Genomic DNA, 25,924 nt, shown 5'->3' with positions numbered 1-25,924 from the left:
GCACGTTTTATTTGACTACTTTTGGACTGTTGAACTGTTGAACAGAAACACCCGCCTAATCCCATTCAAACGCTTGGAAGAGCAAGAAAATGTTTTAAAATAACTCCGATTGGATTCGCCTGAAAGAAGAAAGTCATACACCTAGGATGCTTTGAGGGTGAGGAAAACATGGGCTAATTTTCATTTCTGGGTGACCTAACCCTTTAATCTTTAGGCCTCTTGACCTCTTTTTTTTTTTTTTTTTTAAGATTAAATTCCTAAATGTGCATCATAATGTCCTGCTCTGCTCTTTTCCTTTGTTTGTTAGGATCCACAATGTGCTGAAAGGAATCCCTGATGACCGTGATGGGCTTTTTGACACCATTCAGCGCTCCAAAAATCACTACCAAAAGAGAGCTTATCAGTGTATCAAATGCATGGTGGCTCTTTTCAGCAACTGTTCAGTGGCCTACCAAATTCTCCAGGTGAGCTTGATAATGAAAGACTGCATGTGATTTTTTTTTTTTTTTTAAATGCATGTAAAAACTGATTATGGTTTACCTTTTCCAGAGTAATGGAGATTTAAAAAGGAAGTGGACCTGGGCAGTGGAGTGGCTTGGTGATGAGCTGGAACGGAGACCGTACACTGGCAATACCCAATACACGTATAACAACTGGTCCCCTCCTGTCCAGAGCAATGAGACTTCTAATGGATACTTCCTGGAGCGCTCCCACAGTGCCCGTATGACTTTAGCCAAGGCCTGCGAGTTGTGTCCAGAAGAGGTAAGTGATCGCACATGCCACCCCTCATTGTCTGCAACATTAGTGCCAGTATGTTTAGTTTAGTTTAAAGTCTAATGCATGTGTGCTTCTGCCCATTAGTTGAAACTTTTTAGTAATTACATTTGTTTTTAAATTTTTGCATGGTTGCCTTTTAAGAACCCCGCTCAATAAATACTGATCATGCTGGTGTAATGTAGACAAACAATTTTTTTTTTTTTTTTTTTAAATCAGCACTGAAATCTCACAGTATGACTGTATAATGATGGGCAGGCACATATCAAATGTTTAACCTTTGAAAAGCAATTTTGAAGAGGTTTTAAAAGGAAATCTTTTCTGATCTAGAAATGTTTTGTGTGCTAAATGGCCACGTTTAACTATAGATAGGGCTTTGAGTTTTCGACTTTTATTTCCAGGTTTTCATTTTTATAACGCAAAGCAGTTATAAATGTTGATATTTGCATAAATTTAAGTTTCATTACATTTACACTTGATTTCATGCCATAGATGTTTTTTTTTCTTCTTTTTTTTTTTTTTAAAGCCATTTCTATTGATTTGCAGAAATAAGGCTCTTTCTTTATCTAGTTTAATCAGTAGCAAATTTCTACAAATGTTAAATGTATGCAGCCATAGATGCATAATTTGTTGAAACAGTATGCAATATTAACTGCCGTTTCAAATTAGTGTCACTTAACGAAGCACGAGGTGGTATCTGAAGAGGACGCTGGCCGGAACCCGTCCTCGACACAGCAACTTTTGCCAGGGGAAGTGACAGGCCAACAACAGCACACCGTAAGACTCGTATGGCCCGGCCACACTGGTGCCATCTGCGTAACTTTTTGGTGTTCACAGGGCGTGATGTAGGCAGAACCATCTTCCACCTCCCTCAAAAACAGCTCAAAATCAACTGTTATTTCGTCCTCATCTCAATGTGTCCAAACTGTTTCTTTCTACGCAACTACAAGTCTTAATGTGGTAACTAAGTGATCGAAAACTCTAAGCCTTGGCTATAGTGTACAGATGAGTTGGAGGTCATTTTTGTGTCTGGTGGGGTTTTTCTTTTTTGTTTTGAGTCTGATTTTATTTTGGGAATGTAAAATGTTCTGGTCATCTGATCTGAAAACAACCTGCACTTCTAAGAAGCTTTTGTCTGACTATGCAAATTTGGATGTGGTGTTAGGTTTGTATTCCGTTCTGATGATTAACTTTCTCTGATGAAGAACACGGTGTTCAGGAGAATGTTTAGTGTTATAGTCACGCCACTGTCTAATCTGTTCATCCTTGGGCAAATTCCTGTTCTGTCATCAGAAGCTTCCTTAAGTTAAAACAAAAAAAAGTTTAATCAAATTAAAGTATAGGAGTGTTTGGTTTGTGTTGTCTATTTATGGCGTCCCCTCATCTGTCATTGGATTTCACCAAGTCCCCCTAATAATTTTCCTTGTTTGTCAAACCGATAAAGCCTTGAAATTTGTTGTATATCGTAAGGGACTCTTTATAGAGGGCATTATTCACAAATATCCCTGGTTAGTTAGTATTAAGCAAACGGTTTCATATTTAATTATATTGTACGTAGATATATTGTATGTCAAATGCTCAGCTTCATTTGTGATGCTTGTTTTAGGAGCCTGATGAGCAGGAGGCCCTTGATGAGCAGGACACTTCTCCTCCAGAGGACACTGCTCTGTACCCTCACTCTCCAGGCACAAAGTTTCAACAGGTACTGAGCTTCACAGTCACACAAACCTCATGCTACTCTTAGACCTCTCTTAAACCATATCCTGTATTTGTGATAGGACCATTCCAAAGACTTTCATAAACTTTCTTCACTGCAAAGTGCAAACCTATTGTACTGGGACCTCGCATTAAAAAAGTGGGGCTCTGAGTTCCTCGTTTGAAAGTTTGTTGTTTAGTATTGGATGGCTAAAGTTTTTGGTCCATTAGATGCTTTTTGAAAAAGTGCATTTATTTAATCAAATACAGCCCAAATATTATAATTTAATGCAACTCTTAAAAAAGAAAAAATGTGTATGAATACTATTTAACTTTAGATCAATTTAATGCATCTTTGCTGAATAAAAAGTATTTCTCTTTATTGAACATACATTTGAACAGCAGTTTATTTGGATTCGTTTGTTTTACCTGGTAAATTTCGCTGACTAATGGCTTTCATGTTTACCCCAGTTGGGAGTGTTTTTGATCGTTGAATGTGTAAATAATTGAGCAATTTATTTTTTTTAATTGTTATGAATATATTGCTCAAGTCACTTTTAAATGCACATCAGTTATGGTTTACTCAGACTTGTAGATGTGCAACTATATAAGTATAAATTCTTCTGATTGTCATGTAGTAATTTGATTGTTCTTGTCTTTTCAGCAGAATAACCTCCCGCATACGCAGCCGTACACTGGCCCCGCAGCACAGCACGTCAACAACCCTCAGCGTCCAGGCCCACGAGCACAAGAGAACTGGGAGCCCCCTGAGGAGGTGCCGCCCAGCCAGACTAAAGACTAACAATATGTTGTCACACTGTCCTCCATCTGAGTTCTCCAACGAGATACTCGAATCCAGAGCAAGGCCAGGCCCCACCATGCTGCTCTACTCCAGAGCCCGTGTAACCAGAACATTCAGCTTCCCTCAATTTCTAACCCTGGAGTGGAGAGTCTCTTCACCGTCTGCTCTGCAGTATTAACTGTCAAAAGTGTAACTTGCAGTGGACTGTGCATATTGTTTGTAATAATAAAACGGGCCTGTTGCACTTGTCTCATGACAGAGGTGTACATACTATGTTAATGTTTTGACTGTTCAAAAGCAACAGCGTGTGTGATGCTGTTGGGAGACTGCAGATTTATGAAAATAGAAAACCGAAAAAAAAAAGCAAATACAACAGTGAAAGACAAAAAAAAAATCCCTGTTTTATCCCATGCTCAGTAGTAAGGTTTGGGCCGTTTGGGTCATTCTGCTTTTGATCATACATTATATTCATGTCAAAGCTTAACCGGCTATGGCACCTCGTGAGCAAGAGTTGGCCATAGTTTGTGAACGATGGGACGGTTGGGTTATGATCTTGACGTTTAGTTGATGTGAATGGGGTGATGATGCAACTTTATTCTCGAAATTCCTATTGCCTTTTTTCTTTCTTCTTTTTTTTTTTCTTCTTTTTCTGGTAATTCAGTAATCTGAAAGCTCCAGCTGACACGCTATAACATCTTAGCATGGCTTCACATCAAACTAGTATAGCCGAAGGGCGATTCTGCTATTTTTCTTTCTCCACGGCGATTTGGAAGAGCCCTTTTGTTGGTCCCCTCCTCCATATGCTCTTCTAGATTTGATGTTTTCGAAGCAATGTAAGAAGTAAGTGGCTTTACAATTGCACACGTTTCCTCAGATAAATATTTGGCTGTTGCTTTTTTTTTTTGGTGGGATAAATGCTTAGGTTTTGATGATAGGAATTTTAGAAAGAGAAAATATATGCAACAGTTTATGCCAGGATGCCTGGAACATTAGTGGACAGAACTCGTTTTGCTTCTTTGTCTCGACCTTTGCGTCAGACAAATGACCTCCTGGCAATTTAGTGGGTCGCCTGACTTCATGATCCCTGTTCGCATTCGTGTACTCAAAGAGCCTCGGTTTGGGGATTCTTCATTTAAGGAGAGTGAACGTAAAAGCAGGGTTGTACCATAAAATAACTGCTGGTTAGTCATGTTGCAACTTCAGTTAGTAAAGTCTCTTGGATTAAAGGAGTAAACATCAGTAGATACTGTATGTATTTAATTGGTAACTTGAATGCTTTTTTTCTTGGATTTTGTTGGAAAAAATACCAAATACTCCTGCAAATGAAAATATTCTGCCCATCCTATATTTAAATATTTTGCTGTTTTATTTTATAGAATTTATTTTGTTGTATTTCACTAAAAGAAAAATAGAATTTGATTTAAGAGGAACATTTTTGTCCTTGTGTTATTTTTAAAGATTATTGACTGTACAGAGTTCTTCGCCCTGTTTTTTGCCGACTTTTGTTTTGGCCATGATGTGACGTTGAATTCTGAAGCCACAGTCACAATGTTGACTTTCACTTTGTGAGGTTTTTGTGCACAGAAATATTAGAGAAAAGCATTGCGCCCTTCAAGAATAAAGAAAAGAAATCGGGAAAATGTGTGTGTATTATTGTGAAGATTCAACACTGCGAGATGTTTTGTATTGATTGTTTCAAGTACATTTATAATCACTGTAGAGAGCACAGCTCTATTGGCACAAAAATGAAAAATGTAATTGCAACCATGTGTGTTGGTGGGTTAAGTATTAGATTTTAAATTGCCTTTATAATAGTCCATAGAATATTGACAGGCAACACTTTTATATGTGACCCTGAACCACAAAAATGTATCAAGCTGAATAAATAAGCTTCCCATTGATGTATGGTTTGTTGGGATGGGACAATATTTGGCGGAGATGGAACTATTTGAATATCTGAAATCTGAGGGTGCAAAAAAAGTCTAAATATTGGGAAAATTGCCTTTAAAGCTGTCTAAAAGTCTTTGACAATGCCTATTACTACTCAAAAATCAAGTTTTAATGTTTACAGTAGAAACTTTACAAAATATCTTCATGGAACATGATCTTTACTTAATATCCTATGAAAATAAAAGAAATAGATCATTTTGACCCATACAATGTATTTTTAGCTATTTCTACAAATATACCCATGCTACTTATGACTGGTTTTGTGGTCCAGGGTCACATACAGGTGCTGGTCATATAATTAGAATATCATCAAAAAGTTGATTTATTTCACTAATTCCATTCAAAAAGTGAAACTTGTATATTATATTCATTCATTACACACAGACTGATATATTTCAAAAGTTTTTTTGTTTTAATTTCGATGATTAGAGCTTACAGCTCATGAAAGTCAAAAATCAGTATCTCAAAATATTAGAATATTTACATTTGAGTTTGAATAAATGACCATCCCTACAGTATAAATTCTGGGTATCTCTTGTTCTTTGAAACCACAATAATGGGGAAGACTGCTGACTTGGCAATGATCCAGAAGACGAACATTGACACCCTCCACAAAGAGGGTAAGTCACAGAAGGTCATTACTGAAAGGTGTGGCTGTTTACAGAGTGCTGTATCAAAGCAAATTAAATGCAAAGTTGACTGGAAGGAAGAATTTGGGTAGGAAAAAGTGCACAAGCAACAGGGATGACTGCAAGCTTGAGAATACAGTCAAGCAAAGCCGATTCAAACACTTGTGAGAGCTTCACAAGGAGAGAACTGAAGCTGGAGTCAGTGCATCAAGAGTCACCACGCTCAGACGTCTTCAGGAAAAGGGCTACCAAGCCACTTCTGAACCAGAGACAACGTCAGAAGCATCTTAACTGGGCTGCGGAGAAAAAGAACTGCACTGTTGCTCAGTGGTCCAAAGTCCTCTTTCAGATGAAAGTAAATTTTACATTTCATTTGGAAATCAAGGTCCCAGAGTCTGAAGGAAGAGTGGAGAGGCACAGAATCCATGTTGCTTGAAGTCCAGTGTGAAGTTTCCACAGCCAATGATGATTTGGGCTGCCATGTCATCTGCTGGTGTTGGTCCACTGTGTTTTCTGATGTCCACAGTCAACGCAGCCATCTACCAGGAAATTTTAGAGCACTTCATGCTTCCTTCTGTTGACAAGCTTTATGGAGATGCTGATTTCATTTTCCAGCAGGACTTGGCACCTGCCCACACTGCCAAAGGTACCAAAAGCTGGTTCAATGACCATAGTGTTACTGTGCTTGATTGGCCAGCAAACTCGCCTGACCTGAACCCCATAGAGAATCTGTGGGGTATTGTCAAGAGGAAGATGAGAGACACCAGACCCAACAATGCAGATGAGCTGAAGGCCACTATCAGAGCAACCTGGGCTCTCATAACACCTGAGCAGTGCCACAGACTGATCGACTCCATGCCACGCCGCATTGCTGCAGTAATTCAGGCAAAAGGAGCCCCAAGTATTGAGTTCTGTACATGCTCATACTTTTCATTTTCATACTTTTCAGTTGGCCAAGATTTCTAAAAATCCTTTCTTTGTATTGGTCTTAAGTAATATTCTAATATTTTGAGATACTGATTTTTGACTTTCATGAGCTGTAAGCTCTAATCATCAAAATTAAAAGAAATAAACATTTGAAATATATCGGTCTGTGTGTAATGAATGAATATAATATACAAGTTTCACTTTTTGAATGGAATTAGTGAAATAAATCAACTTTTTGATGATATTCTAATTATATGACCAGCACCTGTATTTCAAGTCACCCAAATGAATGGGAGTATTTTTATGGAATGTCAATAATATGCTCATAAACCTGTCAGTGTTTGGTCTTGCAGTTGAAAAGAAGCTTAAGCTCGTTTTAAACCAGTTTGGACTGCTATTCCAGAACCATATTCTTTTTAAGCTTCTCAGTCTCTGATTAGAAAAGACACACAGCAACAAATAAAATCCATTAAACCCACATAAACACATTTTCCTTAGAATACAACAATCCTGGGAATACTAAGTTGAATTATGGGAAAGGCTTTTTGCTTAATAAACGTATATCTAATAACATTTTCATTTAAACCCAATGTTTGCACACAAAATCATGTTAACATTCAGATAATCTTGTAAACACTAGATTACAAATAGTCCAAGGCAAACACTTCCAACAGGTTCCTGAGAACACTTAAATTGTTCTTCCTGTTGCGTAGGTTGCAGAGCTCACCTGCCATTCTTAACCAGCTTTAATAACACACGCAAGGCCAATCTTAATATTTGCAGGGTGAGAACTGTTTTTCAACAGGAAATGAAGCGAGTCTGGGAAGACTGAGCTAAAGACTGTGGACTGCTACACTAGAAATTTGTCTCGCTGCCCAGACATGGATATGACTCACAGAAGGTAGTTAACAATGTATTCTTATAAATTAAAATTCCTATCATTACTAGTTATATATTCTGTATCTAAGATTTATGTTGTCTACAAGACCAATGGGTGATTCTGTAACTTTCCATAACCTTGTTTTAATGTTCCCTCACATTTTTGTCACTCATGATTACAAACAGGAATGATTTAAAAAGTTCTATATTTTTGTATTTGTGTACTATCAGTTTCCAGCTGATCAGAGTACAACTAGAATAATTTGATACTTCAATATTAATTTAATATCTTTTACTATACTTTAAAGTAACGTAATATTTTAAAATACCTTTTCAGGTCTGTATACCACTTTAAAATTACGTTTTTCCTGACAGTAGAAACTCTTTATGCTGGAACCCTTGTAACTTCTAAAATTCTAAATATTCACCCCTTACAAATGTAAAATTAAAAGCAGGCGATTTTTTTTTTTTGTAATTTGATTAAAGAGTGTTTGTTTTTATGCTTTTGATGTTGTGCAGTGTTCCAATAAAAACTAAGTAACTGTCAATAACTGAAAAAGACATCAAGAGGCAAATTAAATTTGTTGGGACACATTTTATTATGAAGATGCACATTAGTTTTCCTTGTCCTGGACGGTCTTTGTTCCACGCAGTCTGCCAGTACGACGGGCAGCGATGAGACCGACCTTGCGTCCAGCGGGTGCGTCCCTCCTGATTGTTGAGGGCTTGCCAATATGCTGATGGTTACCACCACCGAAGGGATGCTCAACAGGCTGGAGAACAAACAGCACAGGTCAGATTTAAAACCAGCATTTAGGCAACAAATCAGAATCTGAAATTACCTGGAATAACAAATAAATAAAAAAGAAGTTTGCTTACGTTCATAGCCACACCACGGACACGAGGCCAGCAGTTCCTCTTGGCCTTGTACTTGTGGTATGCACGTCCTGCCTTCAGGATGGGTTTGTCAATACGACCACCACCAGCAACAACACCTTCAATAAGAGACAATAGACTTCAGTTTATATTTAAGACTTGGAGATTCAAAATTGAATACACAAATACCCCTAATCATTTGCCACAGCAGGGATTCCCAAACTTTGTGAGTTGAACCTCTTTGACATTTTAAAGTACCACCAGAGATTAACATCTGTTATTTCACTTTTAGATGTTTTTAATAATTTTTTAAAATTCAATTGAACATTTTTGTCATTATTAGCTCTTCAAGTTACAATCCCCTTCAAATTTGAGAAACCCTGTGCTACAGAACACATCCATAAATTATATTCTCAATTTATAGATCCCTATGATCACAGCATATTTCAATGGAGAGATTCAACAGCAAGCACCACAAAGTCAAATCTGAATTATAACCATGCAATGCAAGAAACACAATAGGTTATTAACCAAAAACTTTTTGATATCACCTAAAACATTCAGGTTTGCTTACCAACAACAGCTCTGTTTGCAGAAGAGATGACCTTTTTGGATCCAGATGGAAGCTTGACTCTGGATTTCTTGGTCTCAGGGTTATGGGAGATGACTGTGGCGTAGTTTCCAGATGCACGAGCGAGTTTGCCTCTATCTCCAGGCTTCTCCTCCAGACAGCAGACAATGGTACCCTCGGGCATGGTGCCAACGGGGAGCACATTGCCAATGTTCAGCTGGGCTATAACGGTCCAATCACTTTGATCAGCATGTGCACACAAGGCCAGATGTTTGTTTGACCAATTCTCAACTCAAAATGCATTACCTTTCTTGCCACAGTAGATGAACTGCCCAGTGTGGATGCCTTCAGCTGCAATGAACAGCTCTGTCCTCTTCTTGAAGCGGTATGGGTCACGGAACACCACCTTAGCCAGTGGAGCTCCACGGCCAGGGTCGTGAATGATGTCCTAGAGGAAAAAACAGGATTTTTCTTTGTAACGTCCCTATTCAAACAAGTGATATTTTCATTACTTCACAATGTTACCTTCACAATCCCCTTGATGTAGCCATGGCGTTCAGCGAAGTCGATATGACGGAGTTTAGCAGCACCTTTTCTGTGCTTGACATGGGCTTTGAAGACGGAGCCCGCACCTTTTCTCTGACCCCTGATCACACGTCCCATTGCGGCCTGTAGAAATAAGCAGTAAGACGTTTAATAAGACATCTCAATGCTATATTTACATAGAGGCAGTATCTCGTTCTGCATTACAACTCACATGGTCACCATTCACATTATAAAGAAAAGGCTGCAATGAAAATGCCTGTATTAGCTGTCAGTCTGCTTAACATATGCTTGTTTTGCTCAACAGAAGGAAGAAGGTCATTGAGATTGAGAATAACACTAAAGTAACGTTAACTTTTTAAAAACTTAAGTTAAGTTAACTCATCGTTTAGCACACTGACAGCCACTATAATGAATTCAGAGATGACTTACGAATAGCTAGTAGCGAACAGCGTCCCACACTAACGAACCCACGCACGATTAAAAACAACTCTTAATAATTCGCTGGTTAACAAATTGATTAAGGTCGTTTAGTTGAAATAAACTCCGCCGAGTCTTTACGCAGTCACCGGCGCTCGAGGCCACAACATGACCACGGATTCACTTCTACTACAAATATCACATTCAGTTTCAACACTGAGACCCGAAAGAGCAAAGATATGTCTTTAAGTATTATGTTGATATTATACGGCATGTTGTAGCCGTGGATGGTGAACTTTAAACGGTGATTGTAATCAGATTGAGCAGAGACACAGAAGATTGTTTCTCATACCTAAACTCCGTTGACGGAAAGAGGAAGTAAAAGGGAACGATGGGGATTTTCTTCCGGAGAAATGGGCGGGGGAGAGGAGGTCAAGTACCCGGATGTGTGTTCAGTCTGGGGTCCGCCCCCTAGAGGATGAACATGGGAACCGGCTGAAATTAAAGTAACGAGCGTTTTATCTTTCACTGGTGACACAAGCATAGTTGCTCCCGATATGTTATTTAATATAGTATTACCTTCTTCGTGGTGTATGTATCGTGATACTGATAACAACAAGCATCTTTTTATATAGTATAAAAGGTAGTATAAAAAGACACCATGAGGAGGCAGCATCGGCTCAATCACCTGTCTGTTGCAGGCATTGGTCAAAATTTATAACATTTTTATCTATTGTTTAAAAATATGCTATTTTATTAAACATTTAGTCTTTTATTTAAAGAAGGCTCTCACGCGCACACTGGTCTGCTTAATTTGTCCGCTAACAATTAGCCTACAAACAGTTAATGTGCATCACAGAATTCTTACCATTTCAATCAGTCATTTTCAGAAATCTATAATAAATGCATAATAAGTTCACAATGAAAATCTTAAAAGTGGGACTTAAAAGTGCTATAAGTTGGAAAACACCCATAAAAACGATATATATATATATATATTCTGTGTATATGCTTTGGACTAAAATGGCCAAATCATTGTCTGTTGTCTAAAATTATGCCATTGCATATTGCGCTATTTTGTGCTTCAAAACATGTATCTCTGTTATCAACAAAAAGCTCTCACACACTCAGTGTATGTAATTTGTCCGTGCATCGCAAAATTCTTGTCATTTGTTAAGTCAATGACATTTCAATCACAGTGTCAAATTTTAATTCTGTGTTCATTACCATTATTTTGTATTCTCAAATTTTGTTCATTTGATTCATCTCATAGATAGCATTTTAAGTATCCTAAATGTACACAGTGTTTCTACAATTCTACATAATTTGAAAATGACCTGTTCACGAGTTATATATTTACATTTAAATACAGAAAGCATTAATGTTAAACACGTGATCAATAAGTGAATAAAAATCAACGGGAACATAAATTGCCATCCAGAAGTAAGAAACGTTCTTCAGTACAAAGTGTACAAAGTGGAAGATTATCAAAGCTCAGAACATTACAAAAAAAAAAAAAAACGTATTTTTGACACACTGAGACAGAGACAGCTAATTTATTTTTGTTATGTTTTTATTAATTTTTTTATTTTTTATTTTTTATTTTTTTAGAAACGGCTACATCTCGCGATATTTCGGTCTCCGTGACGTCTTTCCTCCTTTCGCTGATCCAATGGCATTTAGCCTGAAGCCAACAACCAGAGCAGCACACACTGGGCTGCCATCAGCACAGCGGGCAGAATACACAGACAGCGCGAAAGAAACTTCACATTTAGGGATTTATTTTGCCAATACAAGGGCTGAAGGAGGATAACTTACACGTAAACATTTCCTTCTTTTTCCCCTACGGTGGTCTTGGCACAAAAAGCCCTTGGAGAAGGACAGGACTACAAAAAGAGCAAGTGACGTCGTTATAAAAGGAGACTTGGCTGAAATCCTTTAGACAACAAAGAAACAGCTTCTCAGAAATAAAGGAGTAATCCTCACTTATTCTCTTTAGTTATGAGTCATGTGGTCGTCGACGGTTCACACGGTCTAGACCAGCAGGTAGGCTGTGAAAATGTGTTTTAAAACGCGAGCTCTGTTATCGCTTTGATCGCTTGGCTTTGACACACAGTCTACGTCGTGAAACCTAGTGAGCTGCCTTTATAGACCGCATTCTTAGCGGTGCGGTGCCTCAAAAATGTTGTCAAGGAAGGCGCCTCGGTAGGCGTTGAGACACAGCCGCGGTTCCTCGTGTTGTAGTCTTTCCCTTCATTTAAGATATAAAATTCAAGAGATACGACCACAGTTATGTTCTCTGGTCCACCTTTGGAGTTTAAAGTGTTGTTTGATACCTAGCCCACGCCTTTTCCTGTTTATCTCTTTAGTTTATTTTCCGCATTTCGGTCACCGGTTTACCAGAACCAGCATTCATCGTAACATAGTTTCTGTTAGTTATGTAAGAGCTTTAGAATAGTTCGGTTTTTTTTAGAAATACTATTAAAAAACGCATGTCGTCGAAATCTGTCGGACATTTGAGTCTGCGGCCTGTTGTACCATGCAGCCTTTAAATTTGGACAAGATTGAATAATTTTATGAATAACAGACTGATGATGGTTTTAATGAGTTTTATTTATTAAGCAATTTCTAGATGATTCAGCATATGACCAATTCGAAGTGTTTCTTGGTTTCATGACCATAGGCTTTAGACTCGACTAGGGCCATGAAGGCTTGCCAAACATTTGTGGCAGGCGTTTTGAAATTTGATTAACCAATTTAATGCTAGCGGCTACATTTGTGACCAAATGTTAGTTTAAAGGCTCTAAAATAGTTTGTGTTTTACAGTTGTCAACTATAAATGACCGCTTAGACTGTCTTAATTTCATGTGACATTCTTTACATAGCTGATGTAAACAGTCACGTGACCAGAACTGTTTTATTATACTTTACCCCTCTGAAAGGTGATGTTCGTGACACAGCATTTTAAAACTTTCAGAATGGATACAGTTATGAAATTGGCTACATATAAAGTTTGAAATTGTAAAGATTTGTCAGTGGTCACAACTGTCATTGTTTACTCAACCCTAATGTTGTTGTAAACTTTTTTGACTGTCTTCAATGGAACACAAAAGCTGAATGGCAGATGTTTTACTTTCTTTTCATGAAAAAAAAAAAAAAAAGATGTGGACTAAAAGAGAGGTGATTGAGGCTAAACATGTCTTTTTGCATTCTATTGAAAAAAAGTCATACAGGTTTGGAATTCCTCTTTCGCTCAGTGCTGTTTTCTGTTTACACTGTTTGGCATGCATATATTTATAGCTGGTAGCGTACTAATTGTGGCCCACTTTGCTCTTTCTGTCTTTTCAGCTTGCTGTCTTAGACTTGAACTCAGCTGATGGACAGGGTGCTGGCTCTGGTCGTAAGTGATTTATCTCATTTAGTGCTTTTACCACATTCAGATTGAATGCCTGCAAACACACGAACATCCTCCACAGTTCTTTTATTTTTTTTATAAAAAAAATTTTTTTTTATAAGTTTATAAAAAAAAAAATTAAATTTTAATTTTTTTTCAGGGCGTTACATTCCTCCTCATTTGAGAAACAAAGACGCATCAAAAAATGGTACGTTATGCTGGTTTACTTTACAAACGGTGGATAAAATGATAAAATGAGTCTTATAAAATGGGAAATTTGCAGATGCATGCAAATTTAGCAAATATTTAAGATTTGAATCATGAGTAGGGCTGCAACTAACGATTATTTTAATAATCGATTAATCTGTCGATTATTTTTTTCCCGATGAATTGGATTTAAAAAAAGAAAAGAAAAAAGCATTCGTTTCCAACCCTTTATTCAAAAACAGAACTAAAATCTTTAGAAAGTGCACAAACATGTTGCTCCTTGAACATCCCTGAGCTGTTATAATAATAATAATAAAATAAAATAAAAATGGACTAACACAAAAAACATACACATGTATGCTTTACATCTGCCAAATATATAGACTTTTTTTTTTTTTAAATAAAGTGCCACCTGAGCTGCCAGAACAATAAATAATTTAATTAAAAAGTACAACACACACAAATATATTTGTCAATAATAACCTATATGGGACAAAGCACAGAATATATACTGCAAAAAATGCTGACTTAGTAGTTTTGTCCTGTTTTCAGTCCAAATATCTAAAAAAAATTTAATAATCAAACGTCTCCGCGTCGCGCGACACAACGAATCGATTATGAAATTCGTTGCCAACTCTTTTAGTAATCGATTTTTATCAATTTAATCGATTCGTTGTTGCAGCCCTAATTATGAGTTTTGGCCTTTTGAGTTGCTGTAAAAAAAAAATTTGGATGGGCGATTTTTTTTTTTTTTTTTTTTTTTTTAAGATTTTATTGGATGTCTACGATTCAATAACTGTCATGTGAAAATACGTCTTGACAAACACAACTGTGTTTCAGGTTTTTATTACTTTGTTTTTTGAATCACTACAAAACCTGGATTGTGACTATTTAAAAAAAAAAAAACACGCGCACGTTTCTTTGAGTTTTTTTTTTTTTTTTTCAAAATAAATCATTTCCCATTTCAATTGGCATGAGCCATTCCATTTCATCACTTAAGAATGATCACTAGATCTATCTTAAAATCAATGCTTTATGATCAATTGTTGAGTTTTTTTTCTGCACTTTGACTTCATGTTTTTTCACAGCAGGAAATGCTTATTCCTCTGGTAGACAGAGCGGTTATTCAGTGGCACCAGTACAGAGCTGTAAGTCTTGGTCAGGTTCTTCTGAAGGTGCTTTGCTTCCAAGATGCATGAAAATTTAATTCCATGCCTTCAGAGCCAGTACTTTGGGGCCAGACATTTAAAGTCAGTTCTCAGAGTGTTGAGTGAACATCACACTTTATGAAACTGAAGGAGCCATTTCTGAGTCCACAAAGCTTTAGTGGCGTTGTCCGACTGCTCCCTGTGATTATCCGGCAGCTGCGGTTGCTTGCATTTCTCTCCTTTCTTCTCTTCTAATTGGCTCTCTAAATGTGAACAAATAGGAAAGAGGCTTGTATGCAATAGCGTGCGCACACACACTCCTTTGAATGCTTTTAAGTATTTCGCCATCTTCTGACAATGTGAAACTGTTTCTCAAGTTTCTCCCAAACAGTATCCTCAGAGTTGGCACCCTGAGGGTAACCAAAGACACAGGCATAACTATCCAACTGGATGGAATGACTTTAGGACCGGTAATTATTCAAAACGAACCGATTTACTCTTACGCTCCTCCGTTGTGAAGGAATGGTTGTCTTTTAAGTGCCCTGTGCCTCTGCTTAGGTTCCCAGAGGTATCCATCCCAGGCGCTCTCATTTTATCACACCTACACTAGTGGCTGGCCAGACAGATGCGGTATATCTTTATGCATGCGACTTGTCTGTGTACATGTCTGCCCTCTGTGACATCACTGCATCTTAACTAGACCCTTGAGCTGAAGTTTGTGGACTTTGCTCAAGACATGTTCTAATGCTACATGTCAATAGCATGCTTAATCGTTTTTTTTTTATGCATATGTTAACAGCTCTAACTACACCGCTGCATAATTTGTTCACTCTAATTAGCAAGATCAACTGATCTGAGCTTTGACGTTTCGCTGCTGCCACGTCAATTTCTTTTTCTTTTTTTTTCATACTTGCCAAGACACACCATGTCCAACTCCTGATGCGTTTTTTTTTGTTTTTTTCTCCTCAAGTTCAAGTTTGTTGCGAGACTATGTAGGCAAATATTTATTTTACTTGAGGGATTGTTTGCTGTTTACTTTAACTTCTATTGCATTTACTGCCTGCCACAGTTGTTATTTTTGATGATTCCTCATCGTATGTTTGACAGTATGCCTTGGCTTTCTGATTAGCAAGTAGGTCAGCAGTGATTGTGCTCTTTTAAAGTAAGTTTGTAAAGCTAATGTTGTGGGTATGTGTGGTATAACCACATCTAAGGAAGTCAGATATGCAAGTTATTTGTGTTTTTGGCCTATCTGGACTGGACTTGGACTGGAGTAATGAAGAGTGGGTATGCATGAGCGCAGTCCAGGCTAATTTCTGTGTGTGTCACTTGCAGCCTCTCCTGCGTGTACCGACAGCAGTGTAGCCACCGACGGAAATGAGGACGCAGCCAGTGTTATCAGCTGGGCAGATCGCTGTGGTAAATTTTGAGCATCAGACCGTGGCATGGGTTGGCCTGCTGTTGGTGGTTTTGGACAGAAAATGATCACCCGTTTAAGTGGTGATTCATCTGTGTAGGTTCTAGTGCTTGTAAGATTTTGCTCTTTGTGTGTGTCAAGACCTTGTTTGCTAAAGTACATTGCTATATAAACGATCACATGATGTGATTTTTGGAGTGTGTGTGCTCTTTGTTCCTTGAACTGAATTTTTCTCAGAAAGGAATAGTTGGGTGAGTCACTGGGATGGCTGAACAGGTTGTTGTTCTTTCACATGGTTTTGTAAACCCTAGGAGTGCCAGTTTTGCCCAAAGATGCCCATTGTTCTTGATCTGTTTGTTTTTTTTTAAAGCAGTGCTGTGAACCTGTATGCCTGGTTCACTCAACTGACTTGAATTGTTCTATTTGTTGCCGTAGTAGCAAATTGCTTACTGGCTTTTTCACATCTGCCACTCACTATCATTGAAACCAGTCTTGACTTTGAGCTAAGTTGTAAATTAGAGCCATTCTCTCAATATCCTCACGTTCTCTACCTGTCTGTCCCTTTTTGAAAGATTCTCCAGGATGGGATGGCGGTCGTAGCAATGGTTTTGTCAATGGCTACCATGACGGTCGTATGAATGGGACTGCAAACTTTGGCCGTGGACCTCCTCGTAATGACCGAGGTGGACGTGGTGGCTTTCGTGGAAATAGAAACGGTGTTTCCTTCAACCAGCCAATGCATAATGCAGGTGAGGGTTAAAAGTCTTAGAAATGATAGAAAATTGATTGTTTTGCAAGTTGTACATGTCTTAATCATGTAACATGATGAAATTGCAGGTTATGGCAGTTATGAGAACAAGGATGGAGGCTGGAACGCTGTGGTGAACAGAGATGCTTACAATAACTTTGGACGTTCTGACAGAGGGAAGTCTGCCTTCTTCAATGATAGAGGAGCTGGCTCAAGAGGAAGGTGAGGAAGAGTGCAGTATTATAACAAAGTTGTTTTGGATAACATTTGAAATTTCACAGATTTTCAACATCTATTTTAATAATACAGCAAAATCTAATACTAACGTAACTATTGTAAGTAAAAGGTTCTCAACCTCCCAAATGTGTACGTTCACTTAAGAATTATGAAGCTATACGTCAAGATAGGTATTTCAGTGTTTAAGCTCAAAGCCACCAAAATGTGCTCAGATATGACCCTGGACCACAAAACCAGTCTTAAGTCGCTGGGGTACATTTGTAGCAATAGCCAAAAATACATTGTTTGGGTCAAAATGATCCATTTTTCTTTAAAGCCAAAAATCATTAGGATATTAAGTAAAGATCATGTTCCATGAAGATATTTTACAAATTTCCTACCGTAAATATTTTATAACTTAATTTTTGATTAGTAATATACATCAATGGAAAGCTTATTTATTCAGCTTTCAGACGATGTATAAATATCAATTTTAAAAAATTGATAAATATGACTGGTTTTGTGGTCCAGGGTCACATACTGTATGTGAATCCAAATTCCTGCACTGGTTGACAAAGTTCTGCTGGTTTATCGTGTCTGTTTTATCTGTTTTGGTACGTAAATTGGATGTAAATGATGCCTCAAATTGTGTGGTTTGAGTTATGCACTACTTTTCTAAAAAAATAGGGTGATTTTAAATAAGCCTGTTAATGCAGTTTGCTCAGAAGTAATAGATTCTGAAAAAATAGATTGTTCATGGTGTTGTGCTGCAGTGTTTTTATTAAAAACAAATGTTTCTTTGCAGGTATGAGCGTGGAGGCTTTGGAGGAGGAACAGGAGGGAACAGTCGTTGGGTTGAAGAATCCAGAGATGAAGAGGACTGGTCAAAGCCACTGTCCCCCAACGAGCGTCTGGAGCAGTAAGTGGCTCGCTGCTAATCGCACTGTGTCCTGTCTCCTGAGTCCATCTGTCTCTGTGATTAAGCCATTGTTTTGTCCTCCGTCTCCCTCTCCAAACGACAGTGAGCTGTTCTCTGGGAGCAACACGGGGATTAACTTTGAGAAGTATGATGACATTCCTGTGGAGGCCACTGGAACAAATAGTCCTGGGCATATTGAAAGTGTAAGCCTAATAATCATAGTGCCTTGTTGAATCAAGTGGCAAAACAAATAAAGCGGAGGGCTGCTAAAGAAACCGGTGGATGATGGTTTCTATTTGTCTTTTCAGTTCCATGATGTGGACATGGGCGAGATCATTATGGGCAACATCAATCTGAGCCGCTACACACGGCCTACTCCTGTTCAAAAGTATGCGATCCCCATCATTAAGGCCAAGAGGGACCTGATGGCCTGTGCTCAAACAGGTGGGCCATTAGACAGTCTACCGGGAGATAAATAGTCTAAAATTGCATGCCAGTGTAACTGTGATGGCAAACTATATTTGCAATTATGTGATGATAAAGGAAAACTGGGATCAATTTTTTTTTTTGTACAGCTTTACAATGCCAATAGCTTTAGCTGAATTTAGTAGAAACGAAGACTGCTGATGCTGCATTATGTTGTGGGTCATTTACATAATGTAAACATTGACCTGCTGATTAAGTTAATGCTTTTCTGATCGACTTGAGTAAAATGAGTAGCTGTGAGCCCAAGTTCATGCCAAGAGTTCAGTGACAGATCCTTGAACACCGATTTCAAAATGTACCCCTTCCACTTCCTGTCTCAGCAGGCAGGGCTTTGTCAGATTAAACCACATTGTTGACTAGGTTGAATGTGCAAAGTCTGGCTTTGGCTGTCCCATGAGGATGAATCTGCAGTGTGCGTCTTTATGAGCAGTGAAGAGCAATGTGCTTCATCGTGTGTGTGTGCTGCTTTCTCTCAGGCTCAGGGAAGACTGCAGCCTTCCTGCTACCTGTGCTTAGTCAGATCTACACTGATGGACCTGGAGAGGCACTGCAGGCCACCAAAGCCAGCACCCAGGTTACTATACCTCTCTTTATTGGCCAGAAGTTGTGCATGGAGTCTGGTGACGGCAAGAAGTTCTGCTTCTGACATGAAAGCATTATGTTTTGGTCTTTCTCAAGCACGAGAATGGGAAGTACGTCCGTCGTAAGCAGTATCCCATGTCTCTGGTTCTGGCTCCAACCAGAGAACTTGCTCTTCAAATTTATGATGAGGCCAGAAAGGTATGTTTCTGGTAAACCAGCTACAGTTTAGCAAAAGTTGGTTTAAATTAAGCTCGTCTCAACTAATTTTGTCGTCAATTTCTGCAGTTCGCTTACCGCTCCAGAGTGCGCCCGTGTGTGGTGTACGGAGGCGCAGATATAGGGCAGCAGATCCGTGAATTGGAAAGAGGCTGTCACCTGCTAGTGGCCACACCGGGTCGTCTGGTAGACATGATGGAGCGGGGCAAGATTGGCCTAGACTACTGCAAGTAAGTGAATCTAGTAGCAGAAAGATTCTAGGTTTTCTTTGACCTCAAATACGTCTTAGTTCAGAAAAATTACTTTATACATTCTGTGTAGATACCTGGTGTTAGACGAGGCAGACAGAATGCTCGATATGGGTTTTGAACCCCAGATCAGACGTATCGTGGAGCAGGACACCATGCCTCCTAAAGGTGCTCGCCAGACCATGATGTTCAGCGCCACCTTCCCAAAAGAGATCCAGGTATGCATACAGGAGTCTTGCCAGTGATAGTCACTATGAATTTTAAATACATTTTTTGATTGCAATAAAGAACTGCATCCGTACCTTTTATATTTTAAGATTTTGGCCCGTGACTTTCTGGAGGAGTACATCTTCCTGGCTGTGGGCCGTGTGGGCTCCACCTCAGAAAATATCACCCAGAAGGTGGTTTGGGTGGAAGAGAATGACAAGCGCTCGTTCCTCCTTGACCTGCTCAATGCAACGGGTAAGTCGCCTTCCCTTGGCCGCTGTTTTACAAAGTCATCAGATCCTTGATAGCTTGTTGCAGGAATAACAGATTTGGTCAACTCAGTGTGACGATATGTGGGTGTATAGATTTTATTGTATTGTAGCACTAAATTTTAAAACTAATACTATAAATAGTAGGGATGTGCATCTCCATAACTGATGCCAATGCTATATGCATCTCGATGCATAGTCAATAAGATTCATTTAAAGATTCATATGAAGCAGCTACTGATGAGATGCGATTCACCCCATTACAATGCAGTGCGATTCAATTTCGATTCGAACACAATGTGATGCAATGGTTAAAAATATGATGCTATGCAATTCAATATGGTAAAGAGTTTGCATTTATTTCTTCAGACAGACAGAAAATGAAGAAAAGGGTGACATTACATACAAAGAGTTGACAAAGTTTCTCTTAATTGTAATTTTTTTTTTTTTTTTGTCTTCTCCCCCCTCTTTCCGCATGTTTTTTTTGTGTATATCTTGGAAAGTCTAACCTTACTGTAGTAAAGTCTATGGAGGACCTTGAACTGAATTAAACCTAAACAAGTACAGGAGTTTGTTCCATTCACTCTAAATAATGCATTGTTCCAGGTTTCCTCTGATATATCCACTCCCAAATCTTTTGACCATTCTGCATGAATTTTGTCTAGTAATTATAAATGAATCCGCTTTTACCGATGCAAATGTTATAAACGCTGCATCTTGATACAAATCCCAAATTATATTCGATGCACGCTTTTTTTTTTTTTAAATGCATCACATTAACTTTTATGCTGATGCACAAATGCGAATCAGTGAATATTATCCCTAATAAATAGTGGTATGGTGTGTTTTTTTTTTTTTTTTTTTTTTCATGGCTTCTATAATTTCATTTGCTCTTAAATAACACTTCTTTACAAATATAAATATAATTACTTTTAAAAGCATCTTAAATCTCAATCATTTTTAAATGTGGCACTAAAGGGATAAAGACTGACTCACCATTGTGCTAGTAAACATGCAGAAACGTGACCGACTTCTTGGTGAAGCTCTCTTGTATATCCATAGCAACACAGCACTGAGACACCCATGCTTTTAGATAAGTCTCGTTGGTCAGTGTTACCATGCCAACATTATCTACGCAAAGACTGTAGCAGAAGACTGCTGTTTAGTAGCTTAAAGCGAGGTAATGACATATTAATGGGAGTGTGTTCTACAGTTTCATGCCAAAACTTGACTACAGTAAAGAAGCATGCTGTGGTTAATATTGCACTCAATGCAGATAATTAAGCTTACAAATACATTTCTTAATTTGCAAGATGCTTTCATCCATAGTGACATTCTTGCCTTTGTAGGCAAGGATTCTCTCACACTGGTGTTTGTGGAGACTAAGAAGGGTGCTGATGCTCTTGAGGACTTCCTCTACCGCGAAGGCTATGCCTGCACCAGTATCCATGGTGACCGCTCTCAGCGCGATCGTGAGGAAGCGCTCCACCAGTTCCGTTCTGGGCGCTGCCCTATCATGGTTGCCACTGCTGTGAGTCGAGTTTGTGAGTTCACTGGAAGCCTGTGGTTTTCCTCAAGCTTGTTTATCTGATTGTGTTATTGTCTTGATAGGTGGCTGCACGTGGCCTTGACATCTCCAACGTGAAACACGTGATCAATTTTGACTTGCCTAGTGACATTGAGGAATACGTCCACCGCATCGGTCGTACAGGCCGTGTAGGAAACCTTGGTGAGTTTTGGTGTCGTTTTCGGAAATATCTTGCATTTCTTGTTTTTGCCAGGAACTCTGTTTGAGATGATTTATTTTCAGGACTGGCCACATCCTTCTATAATGATAAGAACAGCAACATCACTAAAGATCTGCTGGACATCTTGGTGGAGGCCAAACAGGAGGTGCCTTCCTGGCTTGAGAACCTAGCCTACGAGCACCAGCACAAGAGCACTAACCGTGGACGCCCCAAGAGGTACGGCAACATCCAAGCTCTCCAGATCTCCCCAGTGGGTTTGTGCATTTTCCAGGTTCATGACGTTACTCTTCTTCTGCAGATTCTCTGGTGGGTTTGGGGCCAGGGATTACCGCCAGATGGCTGGGGGCAGCAGCGCTTTCGGCAACCGTGGTGCTCGCAACACTGGAGGCCATGGAGGCAACAGAGGTTTTGGAGGCAATAAGGGTTAGTTTAACTTGAAAACCCATCTTATGATTTGCCACTCTAATAATAATGTTCAATTAGTTAACTTTAATTTAACATGTAACCTAAATGAATAAACCAACAATAAACAATATTTTGAAAGTGTTCATTAGAGTTTAAAGGAGTCATGAACTGACCTCTTATGTCAAAAGATCAAGGGAATTTTGATCCATCATTGTACTATAAAAACATCCTGTAAGTGAGTCTAGCCTATAAACTTCTATTAAAGCCAATCAGCCAAAACAACAGGTTGTGGAATGTGCCACTTTATGATGTAACAGTGTGGATAAACACCGCCTCCGCAGATGATCAACGCCTGCTGCTACATCGCTGCCTGTTTAGCCCCGCCCACTGATTCTTGCACGTAGTAGGTAAATGACAAGAGCGGCAAATGCAGGTCTATGCAGAAACCAAACTCAAAAACTGAACTGAAAATAGCCTAATACTTCTAACTTGTGACTTTTTTTTTTTTTTTTTTAAATGTAAAAATCTTGATAGCATTTATAAGTGGACCTTAGAGAACAGTGCAAAATAATAATTAAAAGACAGTTCATGACCCCTTTAATTTTATTGTAAAGTGTTACTGAGTGAGTGGACAGTCCTGAATTCATTGTCTGTTTCAGGTGGTTTTGGGAGTTTCGGTGGTGACAGCTACGGGGGAACCTATGGAAACTATGGAGGAAACTACGCCCAGGTGGACTGGTGGGGCAACTAAATATACGTTTGCCAAACTAGCCGAACGGAAACCACATGTTATCATAGCCAGACTCTACCCCCTGTGTAGCTTTATGAACTCGGTACATTACACGCTGTGATTCTCTGCCCACATTCTAAAGTGATCTGTGGCAAAACCGGAGCAGAATAACAAGGATGCCCACTTGTTTTTGATCCATTGCAGCACCTAGGTTTCTGACTTTTTTTCTTTGTTTTAAAAAGAGGATCATTTGTATGTGAATGTACTGTGCCTTTTTGAATATAGACAGAATTTAGTTTTGTTAATTTCATCGAGTGAACTTGGCCAAGAGCTTTTTTTTTTATTTTATTTTATTTAATTTTATTTTTTGCTGTAAAGGCATTTGATAGCTTGTACTTAATCAAACCTTGGCAAATACTGGGATAACGTGACTCGGAGAGTCGCTGTTCCATTTGAACTTCAAATTATCACCGATATCACGAAGCCAACAATATAAGCCACAAAGTAAAACGCATCACAGGCACTTTGCAGAACCGCTCTGTGAAGCATCTGTGTCTCAAGGGACAAATCGGTCTGACTTCCTTTTGTTTTGCTCACTCTATCCTGGAGAGACGCCTCTTTAGGGATATGGTTGTCTTGAAAAGGCCATTCCAGTTGTGATATTCATGACGAAATATTGGAAACACTCAGTGTTTGAAAATTCAAAATGCTGGAACTTCTTACTCCACTTGTTTTAATTGACTTGACAGTGTTATGGCAGCTAGTAAGAACCACATGCTAGCCACTCTAAGTGGGCAGCATTTTTTGTTAACTACTACTTTTCTTTCTCAAAACATTTTAGAGAAGCAGATGCCATTTATTGAAAAACTCCAAGGTTTTTTGATAAAAATGTTTCTTTACAAATGTCAGCAAAACAAAAAATGCCTGCCATCCTGAAAGTGAAGTTCAAATGGCTACAAACGGACCACAGAACCAAAGCGGCCGTGCCTTAGCCTCATGACCGCTTTGGTCACATACGCATGCTAGTGTTTTGTTTTTTGGTCAAGGAGAGAAGACGAATGAATTGTTGCAGGCTTTCTTTTAATACAAACGTCCTCTCTTTTCAAGCTGCGCAGCAGGCATGGCTCCCTTTTTCGTAGGTAGAGGCAGCGCGAGAGTTCATTTTGAGGCACTGGCGGATCCGAACCGGGAGTTTGTTTTGCGTTGGGCCTGACGCGAGTGCAGTTAGACAGGCCACCATTTTAGCTTGTGTATCGAGTCCCGCTGTTCTGCGCGAGGCCGGACACCAGGAATACGAATGCTGTCAGCTCCTGAAATTCATCAGGTTAGATGTGAACTTAAACCACTGGCCGAGGAGCCAGTTTTCTGCTTCGGACGGAAGCGGTCGAGTGGAGGAGAATTAAGGCATTTATCGCAAGTGCAATAGATTTTCTTCTCAAGTGAGTTGTGCCTTGACTTTTTTTTTTTTTTTTTTTTTTAATGATGAATTCAAGCAGATGCACTGACAGTATTGAGAACTTCGAGTTGAATGGTGCTACTTTAGTTAGGTCTAGGCCCGTGTACGTTGTGCCCATCGAGTTTTACAAAGTTCTTTTATTGCACATTTCAAGTTTTATATATATATATATATACATATATACAGTATGTGTCTTGAGTGCATGTCCTCAAGCTTCCAAATATTGTGTCAGGAGACCGGAGATACGCAGCTTGTTTACAAAAGGGGAAGGGTTCTCACTATTTACCAGGATTTATTTGGGACCAGGGCGATCAGCAGTGGGGAATTTAGCTATTTGCACACAGATTTCTAGATTCTACTTTTGCTGCTAGTTTTGTGTAATTTATTAAGCATTTTTTGAGAAATATTTATTTTTATAAGCCTCAAAGTGATTCTTTGAAAGTTTCAAGTAACTTGACCAAAAGACAATACCTGAACACTGGCACTTGAATGTTGAATGTCACCTGTATGCGTGGAAAATTTCTGTATTTCGGGGTAGCGTGAGCTTTTTAATGTTTCAGACGTAATGGACTCAGTCAGTTTCCACAGCTGTTAAAGGCCTAACGGCAACACGTCGCTATGGAATTACCAATTGGCTCCCAAAATTGGAAACGGGGGGGGAAACATGCCAAGGTTTGGATTCAAAAGTCATTGAGGAAAAAAAAAACAAAAAAAAAAGTTGAAAAAAAAAACAAAAAACAAACAAAACTGAAGTATCAGTGCAAAAAGTGTCCAGATTCTCCAAATGTGTGCTTTTTTCTGTCCTACAGATTGGCATTTGTTCTGTTGAAGTTTTGTTTCTGTCAATGTCTGGCACATGGCAACCTTGAACATGTGGTTGATCTCTATTGTATTTACATATACAGCGACTCTGGTATTAGTCCGCTCAGGAGAAGCTGCAAGCATCCACACTAGCAATAAGTCTTAACGTGTATTGGAAACACTGAAATCACATCCCCTGCCCTCCATTCAGATGGAAAAAGAAGAATAGTTGGCTCCCTGAAAGGACACCAGAGCTCCTTAGATTTAGGATTTGCTTTGTCGTAGCTTCTAGGCTCTGCACTGCATGAGATGACTCGGCTGTGCATTTATTGTATGATTTTACCAAAATAAAAGTTTCTGATGCAAATTCCTTACAATCAAGCATGGTTTTTTTTTTTTTTTAAGTGTTTGATGTAGCAGAAATTCGGTCGAACGTTTGTAACGCCTGTTCTTAATGTGATCTAAACTCTGTGGAGTTGTTTGACGTTTAGTTGATGCCAGTTTGTTTACAAAATAGAAACACTTTCTTTACTTAGTCTCCTTTGTCTTATTTCCTCTGCTTACAGTGGGTGACACTGCATTTGGCGGTAACTGTTGAATAATTCAAACAATTTTTATTTCTGCTATCAAAGTGATAACAGGCTAGTAGTAAAGGAGAGAC

The 25,924-nt window shown here is 38.8% G+C and overlaps 3 protein-coding genes across 17 annotated transcripts in view; 2 read left to right on the top strand and 1 right to left on the bottom strand.

The window, feature by feature from the left end:
* Positions 1-4,911, top strand: part of usp9 (ubiquitin specific peptidase 9) — a 35,059-nt gene extending 30,148 nt beyond the window's left edge. For 3 of the 8 annotated variants that reach the window (XM_058786686.1, XM_058786684.1, XM_058786683.1), the window contains 5 exons: positions 308-464; positions 550-762; positions 1,444-1,551; positions 2,381-2,476; positions 3,134-4,911. In XM_058786686.1, coding sequence (XP_058642669.1) covers positions 308-464; positions 550-762; positions 1,444-1,551; positions 2,381-2,476; positions 3,134-3,271 — 712 coding nt within the window. In that variant the 3' untranslated portion in view covers positions 3,272-4,911. The remainder of the gene's footprint in view (positions 1-307; positions 465-549; positions 763-1,443; positions 1,552-2,380; positions 2,477-3,133) is intronic. The other 5 variants (XM_058786691.1, XM_058786688.1, XM_058786690.1 and 2 more) reach the window with 3 other exon arrangements.
* A 3,320-nt stretch (positions 4,912-8,231) lies between these two features.
* Positions 8,232-10,555, bottom strand: rpl8 (ribosomal protein L8). Its single transcript, XM_058788240.1, has 6 exons — positions 10,419-10,555; positions 9,629-9,772; positions 9,410-9,551; positions 9,107-9,325; positions 8,536-8,651; positions 8,232-8,429 (listed from the first exon to the last, which is right to left on the bottom strand). The coding sequence occupies exons 2-6, from the start codon at positions 9,764-9,766 to the stop codon at positions 8,271-8,273; spliced, it is 774 nt and encodes a 257-aa protein (XP_058644223.1). The 5' UTR covers positions 9,767-9,772; positions 10,419-10,555; the 3' UTR covers positions 8,232-8,270.
* Positions 10,556-11,744: 1,189 nt separating this feature from the next.
* Positions 11,745-25,117, top strand: ddx3xa (DEAD-box helicase 3 X-linked a). 8 transcript variants are annotated; one of them, XM_058786532.1, is made up of 22 exons: positions 11,745-12,112; positions 13,415-13,466; positions 13,621-13,668; positions 14,759-14,815; positions 15,193-15,285; positions 15,374-15,445; positions 16,151-16,234; positions 16,805-16,981; positions 17,070-17,202; positions 18,002-18,115; positions 18,219-18,318; positions 18,424-18,559; positions 19,078-19,175; positions 19,280-19,381; positions 19,469-19,629; positions 19,721-19,865; positions 19,965-20,109; positions 21,473-21,654; positions 21,735-21,852; positions 21,934-22,087; positions 22,170-22,294; positions 22,936-25,117. In XM_058786532.1, the coding sequence occupies exons 1-22, from the start codon at positions 12,068-12,070 to the stop codon at positions 23,025-23,027; spliced, it is 2,433 nt and encodes an 810-aa protein (XP_058642515.1). In that variant the 5' UTR covers positions 11,745-12,067; the 3' UTR covers positions 23,028-25,117. The 8 variants fall into 8 exon arrangements, with proteins under 8 accessions (XP_058642515.1, XP_058642514.1, XP_058642521.1 ...); XM_058786531.1 differs by having other exon boundaries at positions 14,756-14,815; XM_058786538.1 differs by lacking the exon at positions 16,151-16,234.
* Positions 25,118-25,924: the final 807 nt, after the last annotated feature.

The sequence above is a fragment of the Onychostoma macrolepis genome, chromosome 09 (genome assembly GCF_012432095.1).
Source record: "Onychostoma macrolepis isolate SWU-2019 chromosome 09, ASM1243209v1, whole genome shotgun sequence".
NCBI classification, from domain to species: domain Eukaryota; kingdom Metazoa; phylum Chordata; class Actinopteri; order Cypriniformes; family Cyprinidae; genus Onychostoma; species Onychostoma macrolepis.
This window is presented reverse-complemented; position numbering and strand designations above follow the sequence as displayed.

Bases quoted from the DNA above. Each gene is read 5' to 3' on its own strand.
- rpl8 (XM_058788240.1), bottom strand. From the start codon at position 9,766: ATGGGACGTGTGATCAGGGGTCAGAGAAAAGGTGCGGGCTCCGTCTTC. The intron at 9,326-9,409 runs GTAATGCATTTT...GGACCGTTATAG, and splicing joins CATCTACTGTGGCAAGAAAG to CCCAGCTGAACATTGGCAAT. The intron at 8,652-9,106 runs GTAAGCAAACCT...CTCTTATTGAAG, and splicing joins TGCAAACAGAGCTGTTGTTG to GTGTTGTTGCTGGTGGTGGT.
- ddx3xa (XM_058786531.1), top strand. From the start codon at position 12,068: ATGAGTCATGTGGTCGTCGACGGTTCACACGGTCTAGACCAGCAG. The intron at 18,560-19,077 runs GTGGGCCATTAG...GCTTTCTCTCAG, and splicing joins GATGGCCTGTGCTCAAACAG to GCTCAGGGAAGACTGCAGCC. The intron at 21,655-21,734 runs GTGAGTCGAGTT...TTGTCTTGATAG, and splicing joins CTATCATGGTTGCCACTGCT to GTGGCTGCACGTGGCCTTGA.